Raw genomic sequence first — 17758 nt, 5'->3', positions numbered from 1 at the left:
AAAGTTTTTTGTTCCCTGGTATGTCTTCTCATGTGAACACCACATGAGTGTTTCAAAGACAAGAATCTTATTTATCTTTATATGTCTAAGGCCTAGCAAAGACATTTGACAACTATTTTTTTCAATGTACAAGTGAAAGGAATAGTTTTAGAAATAGCAAATAGTTTGGGGTTCAAAGACAAGTGTTTCTACCTCGGCTTTGCCACTTGGTAGTTGTGGGCTTCATTTCCTGATGGGAGGATATTTATTGAGTTACAATCTTTACTTAGTTATTTTGTTTGTTTATTTTTTAATGTTTATTTATTTTTGAGAAAGAAAGCACGAGTGGGGGAGCGGCAGAGAGAGGGAAACACAGAACCCAAAGCAGCTCCAGGCTCTGAGCTGTCAGCACAGAGCCGAAGGTGGGGCTCCAACCCAACTTTGATCAACTGTCCAAAGATAAGGCTGGGAAACTAACACACATCATCCAGCAGAAGGACGTGTAGATACAAGCTCTTCACGCTAGAATTCTAGCATTGGCTTAACCAACTGAGCCAACCAGATTCCCCATGATCTCTTAATATTCTAAAACAGGGTTTGATTTAATGATGAACAAAACTGGTCTTAGTTCTGAAAGTTCTGAAAGAAATATGAACAAATGTCTTTATTTCTTTTTGTTTTTTTTTTTTAATATATGAAATTTATTGTCAAATTGGTTTCCATACAACACCCAGTGCTCATCCCAAAAGGTTCCCTCCTCAATACCATCACCCACCCTCCCCTCCCTCCCACCCCTCATCAACCCTCAGTTTGTTCTCAGTTTTTGTTTTGTTTTTTTAACGTTTTATTTATTTTTGAGACAGGGAGAGACAGAGCATGAACAGGGGAGGGTCAGAGAGAGGGAGACACAGAATCTGAAACAGGCTCCAGGCTCTGAGCTGTCAGCACAGAGCCGGACGCGGGGCTCAAACTCACGGACCGCGAGATCATGACCTGAGCCGAAGTCGGCCGCTTAACCAACTGAGCCACCCAGGCGCCCCTGTTCTCAGTTTTTAACAGTCTCTTATGCTTTGGCTCTCTCCCACTCTAACCTCTTTTTTTTTTTTTTTTTTTTTCCTTCCCCTCCCCCATGGGTTTCTGTTAAGTTTCTCAGGATCCACATAAGAGTGAAACCATATGGTATCTGTCTTTCTCTGTATGGCTTATTTCACTTAGCATCACACTCTCCAGTTCCATCCATGTTGCTACAAAAGGCCATATTTCATTCTTTCTCATTGCCACGTAGTATTCCATTGTGTATATAAACCACAATTTCTTTATCCATTCATCAGTTGATGGACATTTAGGCTCTTTCCATAATTTGGCTATTGTTGAGAGTGCTGCTATAAACATTGGGGTACAGTGCCCCTATGCATCAGTACTCCTGTATCCCTTGGATAAATTCCTAGCAGAGCTATTGCTGGGTCATAGGGTAGGTCTATTTTTAATTTTCTGAGGAACCTCCACACTGCTTTCCAGAGCGGCTGCACCAATTTGCATTCCCACCAACAGTACAAGAGGGTTCCCATTTCTCCACATCCTCTCCAGCATCTATAGTCTCCTGATTTGTTCATTTTGGCCACTCTGACTGGCGTGAGGTGATATCTGAGTGTGGTTTTGATTTGTATTTCCCTGATAAGGAGCGACGTTGAACACCTTTTCATGTGCCTGTTGGCCATCCGGATGTCTTCTTTAGAGAAGTGTCTATTCATGTTTTCTGCCCATTTCTTCACTGGGTTATTTGTTTTTCGGCTGTGGAGTTTGGTGACCTCTTTATAGATTGAACAAATGTCTTTAAATTCTATTGACATATTATTATTCAAACAGGTTCTATGATCTTTTCCCATCCATCATAGTTCATTTCCTCCTATTTTTCCCTTTCTCCTATATTACCATTTCTATCATTTCTATAACTCTTCCTGTTATACGGGCTCTTCTCTTGGATTTTAGACCCCTCACAACTTTTTCCCTCAATATGAACTAACTGGTGACCTTGCCAATAATCCAGAAATCAAACAGATAAATGTAACAGAATAAAGAAAGGACAGATTGGAGGGAGGGAAGCCAAAGGAAATGGAATGGAGGAAGAAAACAGGAAGCAGGAGAGATGAGATATAGATGGGAAATAGCTGATAATCATTAAGCTTCCTTGAGGCAGCTAGGTGATATAGATGAAGAGAACACTGTACTATACAATAATAACCATAATTTTAAAGTAATATATATTTATCTAAAAAGTAAAGGGAAGTTTCTCAAAGCACTGTAACATAATATTGATGGTCAAAATATACTCAAACCATCAGGAACACGGCAAGGATGTGTCCTCTCACCAGTCCTTTTCAACACTGTACTAAGTCCTTGCTAATACAAATAGACAATAAAAGGAAATAAAAGGTATTGGGAAGGAAGAAATAAAACGATCTTTGTTTGCAAAGGAAATGATTGTTTATGCAGACATTCTATTGTCTACGTAGACATGTCTATATAGATTAATCTATTTAGAACTAGAAGAAAAAACAACTCCTGGAACTAATTATTGATTATAACAAGTTTGCAGGATACAAGGTCAACATAAAAATATCAATCATTGTCCTATATGCCAACAATGAACAAGTGGAATCTGAAATTAAAAACAAATACCATTTGGGGCGCCTGGGTGGCTCAGTCGGTTAAGCGTCCGACTTCGGCTCAGGTCACGATCTCACAGTCTGTGAGTTCGAGCCCCGCGTCAGGCTCTGGGCTGATGGCTCAGAGCCTGGAGCCTGCTTCCGATTCTGTGTCTCCCTCTCTCTCTGTCCCTCCCCCATTCATGCTCTGTCTCTCTCTGTCTCAAAAATAAATAAAAACATTTAAAAAATTTAAAAAAATAAAAAAAAAAAACAAATACCATTTACATAAGCATCCAAAAAAAAACAAAAAACAAAAAGAAATACTTTAGAATAAATCTAACAAAACATGTACAAGAACTATTTGAGGGAAAGTACAAAATTCTAATGAAGGAAATCAAAGAAGAACTAAATCAATAAAGAGATATTATACTATGTTCTTAGATAGGAAGACTCAATATTGTCAGGATGTCAGTTATTCCCAACTTGATCTATATATTCAAAGCAATGCCAATAAAAATCTCAACAAGCTATTATGTGGTTATCAACTGACTCCAAAATTTATATGGAGAGGCAATAGAACTAGAATAGCCAACACAATATTGAAGGCGAAGAATAAAGTTGGAGGACTGACACTATTCAACTTTAAGATTTACTATAAATCAGTAGTAATCAGGGGCGCCTGGGTGGCGCAGTCGGTTAAGCGTCCGACTTCAGCCAGGTCACGATCTCGCGGTCCGTGAGTTCGAGCCCCGCGTCAGGCTCTGGGCTGATGGCTCGGAGCCTGGAGCCTGTTTCCGATTCTGTGTCTCCCTCTCTCTCTGCTCCTCCCCCGTTCATGCTCTGTCTCTCTCTCTGTCCCAAAAATAAATAAAAAACGTTGAAAAAAAAAATTTAAATCAGTAGTAATCAGGAGAGTGTGGTATTGATGAAAGAACAGTCAAAGAGAAGAATGGAACAGAATAGAGAGCCCAAAAATAGAACCACATAAGTATAGTCAACCGATCTTTGACAAAGGAGCAAAGGCAATACAATGGAGCAAGGATAGTCTTTTCAACAAATAATACTGAACTGGACACCTACAGGGAAAAAAAATGAATATAGACACAGACTTTATACTTTCCACAAAAATTAACTCAAAATGGATCCTAGACTAATTGTAAAACACAAAACTATAAAAGTCCTAGAAGAGAACATAGGAGAAAAATGAGATAACTGCAGGTATAGCAATGACTTTTTAGATATGCCACCAAAGGGGTGATCCATGAAAGAAAAAATCAGCTGGACTTCATTCAAATTAAAAACTTCTGCTCTGTGAAAGACAATATCAAGAGAATAAGAAGACAAACTGCAAACTAGGAGAAAATATTTGCCAAAGGACAAATCTGATAAAGAACTCTTATTCAAAATATACAAAGAACTCTTAAAACTCAACAATAAGAAAACAACCCAATTTTGAAAACAGCACTCATCAAAGAAGATATGCAGATGGAAAATAAGCATATGAAAAGGTGCTCCACATCATATGTCATCAGAGAATACAAATTAAAACCACAATGAAATACCACTACATAAAATCTGGCCAAAATCCAGAATACTGACAGCATCAAATGCTGACAAGGATGTGCAGGTGCTGGTGGGAAATGGTACAGGTGCTGGTACAGGAAAATGGTACAGCTACTTTGGCAAACAGTTTAGTGGCTTCTTATAAATCTGAACATACTTTTACCATACAATCCAGCAATCATCCTCCCTAATATTTACCCAAAGGAGTTGAAAACTTATGTCCACACAAAAATCTGCACACAGATGTTTATAGCAGGTTTATGCATAACTGCCAAAACTTAGAAGCAACCAAGATGTCCTTTAGTAGGTGAACAGGTAAATAAATGTGATATATACAAACAATGGAATATTATTCAAAACTAAAAAGAAATAAGCTACTAAGTCATGAAAACATGGAGGAAGCTTACATGCATATTACCAAGTAAAAGAGGACAATCTAAAAAGGCTACACACCATATGATTCTAAGTATATGACATTCTGGAAAAGGTAAAACTATGGAGACAATAAAAAGATCAGTGGTTGCCAAGGATTGGACATGAGTCAGGAAGGAAGGAACAGGTAGAACACAAAGGATTTTAGGGCAGTGAAAATACTCTGTATGATACTATAATGACGGATACATTTGTTCAAGCCCATGAATATACATACATCATCAAGAGTAAACTCTAGGGTAAACTATGGACTTTGAGTGATTAAGATGTGTCAGTCTAGGTTCATCAATTTTAACAAATGTTCCACTCTAGTGGGGGATGTTAATAGCAGGGGAGTCTATGCATGTGTGGGGGTAGAAGGTATATGGGAAATCTCTGTACTTCCCTCTTATTTTTGCAGTTTTAGTGAACCTAAAACTGCCCTAAAAAATAATAATAATAGTCTTTAAAGAAAAGATAATCATGTAAAAGAATGCTGGTAGAAAAATAATTTCTCATGGTTTCTAAGCTTTGTTACCTGTATGATATCAATTACTTCATCAAAGTTCGTTCCTGGAAACTTCACCTCTTCTTCATCTACCTTCATAAATTCTGAATTCTAAGAAAACATTTTTGAAAAGATTTTGTTGTGCTTAATATATTTTTAATTCATATATAATTTATCATATTTCTACCCACAACATAAACTTGTCATTTCATGGTCTTATTTTTAAATTTTAATATCCTGTTTAGAATTGATTTCATTAAGTAAATGAAATTCAAGATAGTCCTCAAGCCATCAAATTTCATCTCAATAGCTATCAAAAATTAAATATAAGTTTCTGTCAATGACTCCACCAACAATGCAATTTAAGTCAATTGATAAAGTTGATAGGATTGTAATTTCTCTCCTAGAGTTAAACAAAGTGTTTATATGTTAGATATATAAGTACACATATATACACATTCACAAAAAGACAGATACAGAATAAATAAATTAGAAAGATAGTTATTTTACAAATTTAGCCTCTAGGCTTCACTTGATATAATCCAGTCCCCAAAACCATATTAGCTCCTTCCTGAGAGCAGAATGATAAACAGTCGAAAAAATTATTTGTAATCATATGTTTTAATAAACATCTGGTGAAAAAAATCACTGATGAAAAAATTCAATTAGGCATAATTGCCATTTAGGGTCAGTTCTATTTTACTATTTCGGATCGTGAAAAATTGTTGGTGTTCTCCCTCTCCTTAAAATTGTATCCTTGATGACATTTGCTTACAATAGATGAAAGCTGGGGGAAATTACAGTATTATTTCACTGTATAGTAAAGTTAGAGCTTCATTATTCAATAGCAAATAAATACTAGGGAGAAATGCCAATTTTTGCATCGTATCAACACTATATTGAAAAAGCAACATCCCAAATCATGAACTCCAAACGTGACTATGAATTCACATTCAGGAACCTATAATTTAATTCCTTGTTTAAATCAAGTTTCTTCTCCAAAGAGATAGAAATCCTCTATTCATATATGAGAGTCTTACAACTTAAGTTACACATAAAAAGTTACACTAAGGATTATCACTTTCACAGTGTTTATAAACACAAGGATCTTAAAACCAACTTCCTTTTTCAAGGTCATCAGCAATTCCAGATTAATTTTGAATCCTTTCCTTAAAACCGAAATTATTATAATAGATTATAATTATAATGGGAGACTTTTCATGGAATAATATTAAACTCCATAGTCAGATATTACTCAAAACTAGAAGATAAATTTCTGAATACCTGTATCCAGGTTTTCAGAGGAGGACATGCTTCTTTGGGACTAGTCAGAGATGAGTCGACATCAGCACTACCATTCGAAATGCTATCAATATCCACATTGGGTAACACCTGAAACAGAACATAACATCCAGTTTATCATTTTGACTCAAATATTTGTCAATCTATACATTAATAACATATACTTTTTATTGTGAAGTCAATGGATGACAAATTTTTTGAGTTATGAAAGCATATTTTACAAAATTTAGAAAATAAAGGGGAACACACAAAATCCTACTATCTTTATTTTTTTAATGTTTATTTTTGAGAGAGAGAGAGAGCAAGCAGGAAAGGGGCAGAGAGAGAGGGAAACAGAGAATCCCAAGCAGGCTCCATGCTGTCAGCGCAGAGCTTGACATGGGGCTTGGACTCATGAACTGTAAGATTACGACCTGAGCTGAAATCAAGAGTCAGATGTTTAACCGACTGAGCCACCTTCAAAATCCTAACACCTTAAATTATTTTCACTCTTCCTTTTATCTTTTTACTATGTACTCATGTATGGCTAAAATCTAACATAGTTTCATTTCTTTTTTTTTTTTTTTAATGTTTATTTATTTTTGAGAGAGAGGGAAAGAGCACAAGCAGGGGAGGGGCAGAGAGAGAGGGGGACAGAGGATCTGAAGCCGGCTCTGTGCTGACAGCACAGAGCCCTGCAGAGCTCAAATTCATGAACTGTGAAATAATGACCTGAGCCAAAAGTTGGACGATTAACCAACTGAGCCATCCAGGTGTCCCCAAAATAATTTCATTTCTGATTTCTCATTGTAATTAAAGTCATAAGCACCTTTCTTGATTCCGTAGAATCTTCATAATTATATATTTTTTAAGTTCATTTTTTTATTTTTGAGAGAGAAAGAGACTGCAAGCACAAGTTGGGGTGGGACTGAGAGAGAGGGAGAGAGACAATCCCAAGCAGGCTCTGTAACAGTGCAGAGCCCATTGTGGGGCTCAAAACCACAAACTGTGAGATGATGACCCGAACTAAAATCAAGAGTTGGACACTTAACTGACTGAGCCACCCAGCTCATAATTATATTTTAAATAACTGTGAATTTCAACAAATATACATGCCTTAATTATTTAACCACTTTTCTGTTGGCAAACATTTAAGATATTACTAGTATTTCCACTATTATACATATCACCATAAAAAACTTCTTCATACATACAGGGTTGTTTTACCCCTAAGCTTTGAATTATTTCATTATGCTAGATAGACAGAGACTAGATTAAATTCCGGAGTCACTAACCATAAATATTTAAAAGTCTTGGTAATTAATGCCAAAATGCAACCCAAACAAGTTCTATTTAATGTCATCAAAAACAGGGGTGCCTGGGTGGCTCAGTTGGTTAAGCAGCCGAGTTGGCTCAGGTCTTGGCTCAAGTCATGATCTCATGGTTCGTGAGTTTGAGCCCCGCCTGGGGCTCTCTGCTGACAGCTTGAAGCCTGGAGCCTGCTTCAGATTCTGTATCTCTCTCTCTCTCTGTGTCTCCCCTACACACATTCTCTGTCTCTTTCTCTCAAAAATAAACATTAAAAAATTAATGTCATCAAAAACATAATTATGTTTTACTGCTTTGTCCAATTAAATAATATAATTGTTTAAGTAATAAGTTTTTAAATGGAAGTATATCATTGTTATTTTAATTTGCATTATCTTGGTGACCAGAAAGATTGAAATTACTCATTTTCTTGGTTATAAACTGTATTTCCTTTTCTGTATTTATGTTCTTTGAATATTTCCAGATTTGCAACTGCTTTCTTATTAATTTATGCAAGTTTTCAGATTTAAAAATTGATCCTTTCTAGCATATTCCTTTCATCTATTCTCACTGTAGTTTTCCTTTTTGTATCGGAATTTTTTACATTAACTTCAGTTTTAGATTTTATAGATTCAAATCTATTCTTTTATCATATGTAGGTTTTCTTTTCTCATATTCAGACTTAACTTTAGCCTTGATAAAAATTCCATGCAATTATCTTCTAATTTTGTTGTTTTTATGTTTTACAGTTATACTTTCACCTATTGCCTATTTAGAATTCATGTGCCATACAGTAAGAGGTTAGAGTCTTAAACTGATCTATTTTCCACATTGTTAACTAATTATAAAATATTCCGCTTACAAGAATCCTATTGCCCACTGATACATGAAGTATCTACCACAGACTAGACTCTTTTTTTAAATTTTTTTTTATTTTTTTAAGTTTATTTATTTATTTATTTGACACAGGGCTAGATCCCACGAACTATGAGATCATGACCTGAGCCAAGATCAAGAGTTGGACACATATATGCTAACAAACTTGGATGTAAATTTAAAAAATAAATTAAATAAAAATTAGAAAAAAAAAAAGAGGACACATAGCTGACTGAGCCACCCAGAGCCTCTCTTTTTTAAATAACCAAAGCTATTATCTGAAATACTTCGTTATACAGGTTCAAATATCAAAATGATCCTTAAATCTTAAGTCATTAAATAGTATCAAGTCATTACATAATCATTAAGTAATATCAAATAAAATAATATATCGAATCATTAAATAATATCAAACATCAAAATGACCCTTAAGTTCAAACTAAAAAAAAACAGACAAAAAAATAAAACTCATGCCTTGTGATGGGGCTTTTTAAAATTACAATTTGACTTAAATTATATATTAACTTAGGAAGAATGGAAACTTGAATAATTAATCTTAACATATAAGTTCCCTTTCTATTCATTCAAATCTTGTATATATTTAAAGTCATACTCATTCTTTTAAAATTAATTATAATACACTCTTGAACTGTTCCCTTTGGAATATCATCATGTCACCTGGATATGAATCACTAGTTTAGAACAAGTAGCTTAAATCATGTAGAACAAGGATCGAGATATCATGTTAGTATCATAGTTTTAAAGAACAAAAGGCCCATGATGAAAGCAAATTTTTCACGAAGCAATGTAACAGATTTTAAGTGCTAAATTTTCTTCCCTTAAAATTGTCTATTCATGGGGCGCCTGGGTGGCTCAGTCGGTTAAGCGGCCGACTTTGGCTCAGGTCATGATCTCACGGTCCGTGGGTTCGAGCCCCGCGTCGGGCTCTGTGCTGACAGCTCGGAGCCTGGAGCCTGTTTCAGATTCTGTGTCTCCCTCTCTCTGACCCTCCCCCGTTCATGCTCTGTCTCTCTCTGTCTCAAAAATAAATAAATGTTAAAAAAAAAATTAGGGGCGCCTGGGTGGCGCAGTTGGTTAAGCGTCCGACTTCAGCCAGGTCACGATCTCACGGTCCGTGAGTTCGAGCCCCGCGTCAGGCTCTGGGCTGATGGCTCAGAGCCTGGAGCCTGTTTCCGATTCTGTGTCTCCCTCTCTCTCTGTCCCTCCCCCGTTCATGCTCTGTCTCTCTCTGTCCCAAAAAATAAAATAAACGTTGAAAAAAAAAAAATTAAAAAAAAAAAAATGTTAAAAAAAAATTAAAAAAAAAAATTGTCTATTCGTGCACCCTGGCATACCTGTACGGTAAGCTGAGGAGGATCCTTTTTTTCTGACTTCATTTCTATAACTGCAATGTTAGGTTTCTTTACTCCAGTTTCCGTTTTTCGAGATGATGGAGGAATAGAAGTAGTCACTGTTACAGGGTGTGGCTTGTTTACAATTACTCCAGTGGGTGGCATGGAATCACTATTACTTTGGGTTTGTCCTAAAGAGTTTGGGGAAGAGATGCGTCGACCATTTCAGAAATAAAGGGTAAAATCAAATACGTAACCTGGATGTTTATGGCTGAATTCTCATCTAAAAACCGAGTGCTAACTGCAGTCATCTCTCCTTCTATTAACATCACCGTCAACATACTCACCATGGCTTCCCTTCAGCAGTGACTCACATTTACCAGGCACCCATATGTGCCAGACACTTCACATACACTATCTGGCCCTCAAAATAAGCCTAGGAGGTGTTCATGTTATCCACATTTCACAGTTGAAGAAATAGGTTTAGAAACAACAGAATTGGTCAAAGGTCATACCTGTTTATAAGTGACAGAGCTACGAGTAATATGTAGTGCATTACATCGGATTACTTTTATTCTCAAATCTTCATAGAGCAACCATGGACAGAAATAAAACCAACAATAAAATACTAGTGATTGACTACCAATAAATAGCACACATACCCACTATTTGGTAGTTATCACAGCTGTCAGAAACTTAGCTTTCACTTCAAAAGTTCCACTTATTTCCTACATTTCAAAGTAAAGAGGGACAATACAGTACATTCTTTAGAAGCGTAGACTCTTTATAAAGCCAGACTGACTGGGTTTGAATCCCAGCTCCACTCAAGTTATGTGGCCTTTGACAAATTACTTAATTTCTCTGTGCCTTGGTTCCTTCATCTATAAAACTGGTATATTACCATGGGTTTTACAGGGTAGATTAAATAAATTGGTATATATAAAGTGCTTACGTCTATAGCTGGCACACAGCAAGGATTAGCTACTACATTAACAGAAGGCATGTTTGAACAGGCACAGCTACCAAGGTGACATGTCACTAACCCATAATATCATAAATGAAAAATTCCCTCTTATGTTGGAAAATGTCCATATTTAAATCATTCAACAAAATTAAGAAAGAATAGCAAGGACACCAAAAGAAAAAAAACTGCTAACTATATTTTAAGAGTTAGTGTGGGAGCAAAAATGATGTGTTAAATTTTTACAGTCATGAGTCTGAGAGACCTCAGATAGGTAAATAACCAACTATTGGCCTAGGAGACACAACCACACAATTTTTACTTACCACAGCCTAGTTGAAAAGTACATAAAACTTACTTTAAAGTACTTCACCTAACACATGACACTGAACTACTTAGAATGTTTGAATTCTTTAATTATTATGAATATCTAGAACATATCTAAACATTTTATTGCTTTGTTTCATCTATAGCAATGTACTATAAAATAGCAAAGGAATGTTTCCTGTGAATGAAACTTTGGTGAGAGCCCATTATTTCAGAGACTGCTATTATACAAAATAAGACACATTCTGAGGCCCTACCCACAGATACAACACATAGATGAAAAGGCAAGGGACTATCACGTCATTTTGAAAGTTCTGCCACTGTTGATAAGAATTTAAAATTTACCCTGTGTATTTTGTTGGGACTTACCTAAAAGAATAGCCATAGGAATTAGGTGACCTTCCAGTGTACCTGAAAGAGTAGGCATTTCTCTGCTTGGGCTGAACAAGTAATGCTGATCACCAGGAGGCAGCATCATAGGAATGGAGTGTTGCGATTTAGAATCCATTTTCACAGGTTTCATTGCATAAAAGTCAGTTTGTGTTCTTATTGACTTTACTTTAGTGCCTATAATAATTATCAATGGCAGATACTTTAAAATATTGTTCGAACATATACTATCCAGCCAGCTAGAAATACAGATCTTTACAGAAAGATCTCCTTCTATATAATAAAGTTACAAGGCTCCCAAATAGAAGTAACATATAAACCAGGGGTTGGCAAAACCTTTTTCTTAAATGGCCAGACAGTAAACATTTTAGTCTCATGAGCCATGCAGTCTCAGCTACATGTCAATTCTGCCACTACAGCATGAAAGCAGTCATAGGCAATGCACAAATAAATGTGTGGCTATTTCCAATACTATTTATAAGAACAGGCAGCTGGGGGTGCCTGGGTGGCTCAGTTGGTTAAGCGTCTGACTTTGGCTCACATCAAGATCTCATGGTTCATGAGTTTTGAGTCCGTGTTGGGCTCTGTGCTGACAGCCTAGAGCGTGGAGCCTGCTTCAGATTCTGTGTCTCTCTCTCTGCCCTTCCCCAGCTGGTGCTCTGTCTCTCTCTCTCAAAAATAAATAAACTTTAAAAAAAAAAACAAAAAAAAGAACAGGCAGCTGACTCGCAGGCCATGGTTTCTGAACCAATGAATATAGGTAATAACTTCTTAAACTACTATGACAAGATAGATTCAATGACTAGGAAAAAAATGTTGAGTAAAAGATTCAGAATATTCAGACTGTATTATTTATTTAACCCATTACATATTTTCCCTTATGGGTACAAAAAAGTTAATGATCATATTTGGAATTGGATTTTTTTTCATCTTCTCATTACATCTTTACTCATGACATAATTCTGAATAACCAGCCTTTAACCTTTGAAATTATGTACAGATAATCAAATTATATACCTATTAAAATCTTATAGGAGTCAATATCATTATACACTTTTTCTATTCCTATGTATGAAAATCTATAGACATTAAATCCTGAGTTCTTTTTTTTAAGTTTTTTGTTGTTTTTTTTTTTTTTTTTTAGTAATCCCTACACTCATCCTGAGGCTTGAACTCACGACCCTGAAATCATGAGTCCCATGCTGTTCCAACTGAGCCAGCCAGGCACCACTAAATCCTGATTTCTTAAAAAATTAGAAATTTGTCTGATTTCTACAGAACCTGAGGAAAGTGAAGAAAAGTAAAAGTATAAAGGAAAATAAACTATTTTCTAAATAAACTCCTGACATTACTACCTTTTTTCTTTTAATATGGGAGTAATTTTATGCATCTGGACTGTTAAACATAGATTTATGATCCTAGGAAGAAACATTTTAGTACCACATCTATATTTTTTTCATTCTGTTGTCTAGTATTCATTTATTCAATTAAATGAATATTTTTCTTGAACGTTCATTTAAAATTTTTTCAGCATTTTATATGTTAGGCATTGCCCCAGACACAGGAAATAGAGTAATGAATAAACCAAACGTACTCACTGAGTTTACAGTCTAGTAAGGAAAACAATCGATAAGCAAATAAAAATATAAAATCAGACATTTTCCTAAAGAAGGCATACAGGTGGCCAATAAACACATGAAAAGATGCCAATATCATCAGGGAAATGCAAATCAAAACTAGAACAAGATTATCACCTTACACCTGTGAGATGGCTAAAATAAAAACACAAGAAGTAACAAGTAAATGTGGAGAAAAAGGACCCCTCACGCACTGTTGGTGGGAATGTAAACTGGTACAGCCACTGTGGAAAACAGTATGCAGTTTTCTCAGAAATTTAAAAAATAGAAATACCATATGATCCAATAATTCCACTACTGTATATTTTATCCAAAGAAAACAAAAACACTAATTCAAAAAGACAAATGTACTCCTGTATTTACTGCACCATTATTTACAATAGCCAAGATACAGAAGCAACTCAAGTGTCCATTGATAAACAAGTGGGTAAAAAAGATGTGGGGTGTGGGGTGTGTGTGTGTGTGTGTGTGTGTGTGTGTGTGTGTATGTGTATATATATATGTATATATATATAGTGGAATATTATGCAGCCATAAAAAAGGGATGAGTTTGTGCTATTTGAGAAAACATGGATGGACCTAGAGGGTATTGTTTTTTGTTTGTTTTTTTTTTAACGTTTATTTATTTTTGAGACAGAGAGAGACAGAGCATGAATGGGGGAGGGTCAGAGAGAGAGGGAGACACAGAATCTGAAACAGGCTCCAGGCTCTGCACTGTCAGCACAGAGCCCGACGCGGGGCTCGAACTCACAGACGTGAGATCATGACCTGGGCCGAAGTCGGACGCCCAACCGACTGAGCCACCCAGGCGCCCCTAGAGGGTATTGTTTTAAGTGAAATATCTCAGAATGAGAAAGACAAATACCATATGATTTCACTCATAAGCAGAGTCTAAAAACAAACACATAAACAAAAAACAGAATCAGACACATAATAACACAGAGAATACACTGATAGTTTCCAGAGAGGAGGTGGACAGGGGGTTGGACAAAATGAGTGAAGGGGAATGGGAAATACAGTCTTCCAGTAATGGAACAAATAACTCAGGGGAATAAAAGGCAGAACATAAGGAATATAGTCAATGGTACTATCACTGAGATGTAACAGGACAGATGGTAGCTACACTTGTGAACATAGCATAATGTATACACTTGTCAAATCACCATGATGTACACCTAAAACTAACGTAACATTGTGTGTTAGCTACACTCAGAGAAGAAGAAGAAGAAGAAGAAGAAGAAGAAGAAGAAGAAGAAGAAGAAGAAGAAGAAGAAGAGGAGCAGCAGCAGCATATAAAAAGCAAAAGGAAAAAGGGGCTCCTGGGTGGCTCAGTCGGTTGAGCATCCAACTTCATCTCAGGTCATGATCTCGTGGTTCGTGAGTTTGAGCCCCGCGTCGGGCTCTGTGCTGACAGCTCGGAGCCTGGAGCCTGCTTCAGATTCTGTGTCTCCCTCTCTCTCTGCCCCTCCTCTGCTCACACTCTGTCTCTCTCTCTCTCTCAAAAATAAATAAACATTAAAAAAATGTAAAGATTTAAAAAAATAAAAAGAAAAAAATATATATAACATCAGATTGTGAAAAGTGCAATTATGAAGAACAATAAGGCAGGGCAAGGGTACATAGAGGTACAGGAGATCGATTTTGGATAGGATGGTCAGGGTAGACCTCTCTGAAGAGCTAACATCTCAGAGGGGAGATCCAAAGAACTGCAGGAGTAAGCCATGCACATTTCTGAGGGATAAGCTGTCCAGGTAGAGAAAATAACAGACAGCAAGACCCGCAGATAAGCATGTTTCTACAGGTTCAGTCACTTCTACCATTAAAAGGGTAACTTAATAAAATTATTTTTGGAATTTTAAGTATTTTAAGACTTCAAGTTACTTTTTGCAATGGCTTTCAAAAGCCCAAATATAAGTTAATAGCAAAGTCCCAATAAAGAAGAGGAAATAGGGTAAATATCATCCATAAGCTATATGCTTTACTAAATAACACCAGTAGGATTTCTAGATAAACTGACACCCTATATATATGATCACCTAACCTTTAGAAATGAAAGGAACAGAAAACTAAAGCAAAGCCACAGCTCCAACTTCCAGAAAGGGTAAGAAACAAAACTGAGCTGGTATCCACTAGTTATCATACTGCATATTGTTGAAGTCGCTTACTGGCTGCTAAAGTACAAGCTGAGGCACTTCAAAATGTAACCAAAGTCAACAGACTCAATGTTTAATGAAGAGTTATGTTTAAATACACTAGTGAAATGGCAGATGTGAGTCAAAACATACAGTAGTAAGTGAATTTTTTTTAAGTTTATTTATTGTGAGACAGAAAGAGAGTTAGTGTATGAAAAGAGGCGGCAAAAGAGAGAAAGAGAGAGAGAGAGAGAGAGAGAGAGAGAGAGAATCCCAAGCAGTCTCCGCTCCATCAGTGCAGCACAGAGCCCAACATAGGGTGTGATCCCACAAACCACGAGATCATGACCTCAGTGGAAATCAAGAGTCAGATACTTAACTGACTGAGCCAGAGGCACCTTTGAAGTTCTTTTTGGTGGTATACAAAAGTACTAAAACCTTTTTTTTCACCTTTACTACCTAAAGTTCTTTGAGAATAAAGAAAACTGCAAAAATGCCGATAAGCACTTTTATGATAATAGACAGCTGCTATTCTTCTTTCAGAAAGAACGGGATAGAACAATGCCTTCAAGGAAATGTCTACTTTCCCTAGATTATAATTTAAATTGTTCAAGACATCATCCCATAAATGCAAATTTTATCATGCTTTGTATGAAGCTACCACTTAATCCTGTCTTGTCCCATTTACTCCTATCTTGTGACTTGAATCTGATCTACATTTTTTCCCACTTATTTGTATTTTATGCCTTGAACTGGTCTATTTCTTCTTACTCTCTTAGAAGGAATTGTTTTCCATCCCTAAGCATTATATAATTTGAACTGTATTTAGGAATGATAAAAAAAGAAAAAACTAACTTTACGTATTAAACTGATAAAATAAAAAATGAAGTTTACCACAAAAAAATGAGGTTCCTTACCTTTAACTTGCTCTATTACTTTTGGTCTCTGGGGTTTGGACTTAGGAGATGGAGAATTAAATCGGAGATACGGTCCTTTTTTAAGAGTGCTGCGATGGCCCTGATAAATTGGTTTTCCATAAATTTGTAACATATAATCCTCATCTTGTATCACTGTGGTTGCTTTTAAAAATCCCTAAGTACACAAAGTTATTCGACTCACCAAAAAAATGGTTATCAAACACATCTCATTTTTCTAAAGCTTTCTTTTGTCACTTTCGTATTATAATAAGAATGACCAGGTCAGAAAAGTCCTCTACTTTAAATGGCTCTTAAATTCTGTGTATAGTTTTCACACTACAGCTTTAACATTTCAGGGTTTTCAAAGGCATAAAAATTAAGTATAAAAACCATCCACTCAAAAATCATAAAGGTTCTTATACTACTAAGCATATTTTCAGCACCAAAAACTAAGGTTTAAATACATTTTATATAAGTATAAATATATACATTCAATCACAATAAGATAACATAAATCATGTCTTTAAGTGATTTTCTACATTCCTAATCCTGTCTTCAATCATAATCTAAATGCCACAATAAGGTAGCATTTACTAAATTAGATCTACTAGGTGCTAAGCATTGAATTAGACGCCTTATTAATGTGCCCAACAATCCATGTTTGGCATTAAGAAAGTTACAGCCTAATTACAGCAGCCAAAAACGTTCCCTCTGTAGCACTGAATATCATACCTCACAACCACTAGGCACTAGACATATTTGTTAAACTGAAAAATAAACAAAAAATATGTATATTCATATAAATACGTACAAAGATGAAACCTAATTTTTAGTACCACAAACTAGAGAATCTAACGTTTGGACCAGATGATCTCTAGATATACCTGCTATAACTAAAATACTATGATTCTAAGTGTGAGATCTAAGAAGGAGGGAACTATGTATTTTGTGCACTGCTTTTCCACATTATGAATATCCAAAATCTAAATATCAATAGTTTAAAGATAGTTTACATTTATATAGTCTTTCATATTTTTAGTTGCATTTTAATATTTGCTTTATTATTTATAGCTTAAAGGAAATGATCAATTATAATGCAATATTCATGTCACAAAATCAGAGTAGGATCTTACTTCTTTTCTCTCTTTCTGTAAGTTTGAAGCAGGAATGTTCCTCATGAGTGGATTTCTAAAATGCTCCTCTTTTTGTTTCTGAGAATGTTTTCTTTGAATTATAGAATTGTTTGCCGTTTTGTCTTGTATGTTAGTTTTAACATCTTTACTCATATTCTGAACTTTCTTGGTCCTTTGATTCTTCTGATCAAATCTCTTTTGTTCATAATCTTTTCTTGACAGTTCATCCTTAACATAACCAAAATTCAAATTACTTAAAATCTATCCAAGAAGTGGTTTCACATCTAAAGTATTAGAATTTATTTTCTATTATAAAAATATAATTTAGCAGATTT

At 35.6% G+C, this 17758-nt stretch overlaps 1 protein-coding gene across 10 annotated transcripts in view; it reads right to left on the bottom strand.

Moving 5' to 3' along the window:
- Positions 1 to 17758, bottom strand: part of KIAA0586 (KIAA0586 ortholog) — a 113652-nt gene that overhangs the window by 67524 nt on the left and 28370 nt on the right. For all 10 annotated transcript variants that reach the window (XM_078448202.2, XM_078448201.2, XM_078448198.2 and 7 more), the window contains 6 exons: positions 17424 to 17651; positions 16291 to 16465; positions 11584 to 11781; positions 9930 to 10117; positions 6394 to 6501; positions 5140 to 5220 (listed from right to left, as the gene is read on the bottom strand). In XM_078448202.2, coding sequence (XP_078304328.1) covers positions 5140 to 5220; positions 6394 to 6501; positions 9930 to 10117; positions 11584 to 11781; positions 16291 to 16465; positions 17424 to 17651 — 978 coding nt within the window. The remainder of the gene's footprint in view (positions 1 to 5139; positions 5221 to 6393; positions 6502 to 9929; positions 10118 to 11583; positions 11782 to 16290; positions 16466 to 17423; positions 17652 to 17758) is intronic.

Source organism: Panthera onca, chromosome B3 (assembly GCF_046562875.1).
Source record: "Panthera onca isolate mPanOnc1 chromosome B3, mPanOnc1 haplotype 2, whole genome shotgun sequence".
NCBI lineage: Eukaryota > Metazoa > Chordata > Mammalia > Carnivora > Felidae > Panthera > Panthera onca.
Note: the sequence above shows the minus strand (reverse complement) of the source record. Positions and strands in the feature narration are given on the sequence as shown.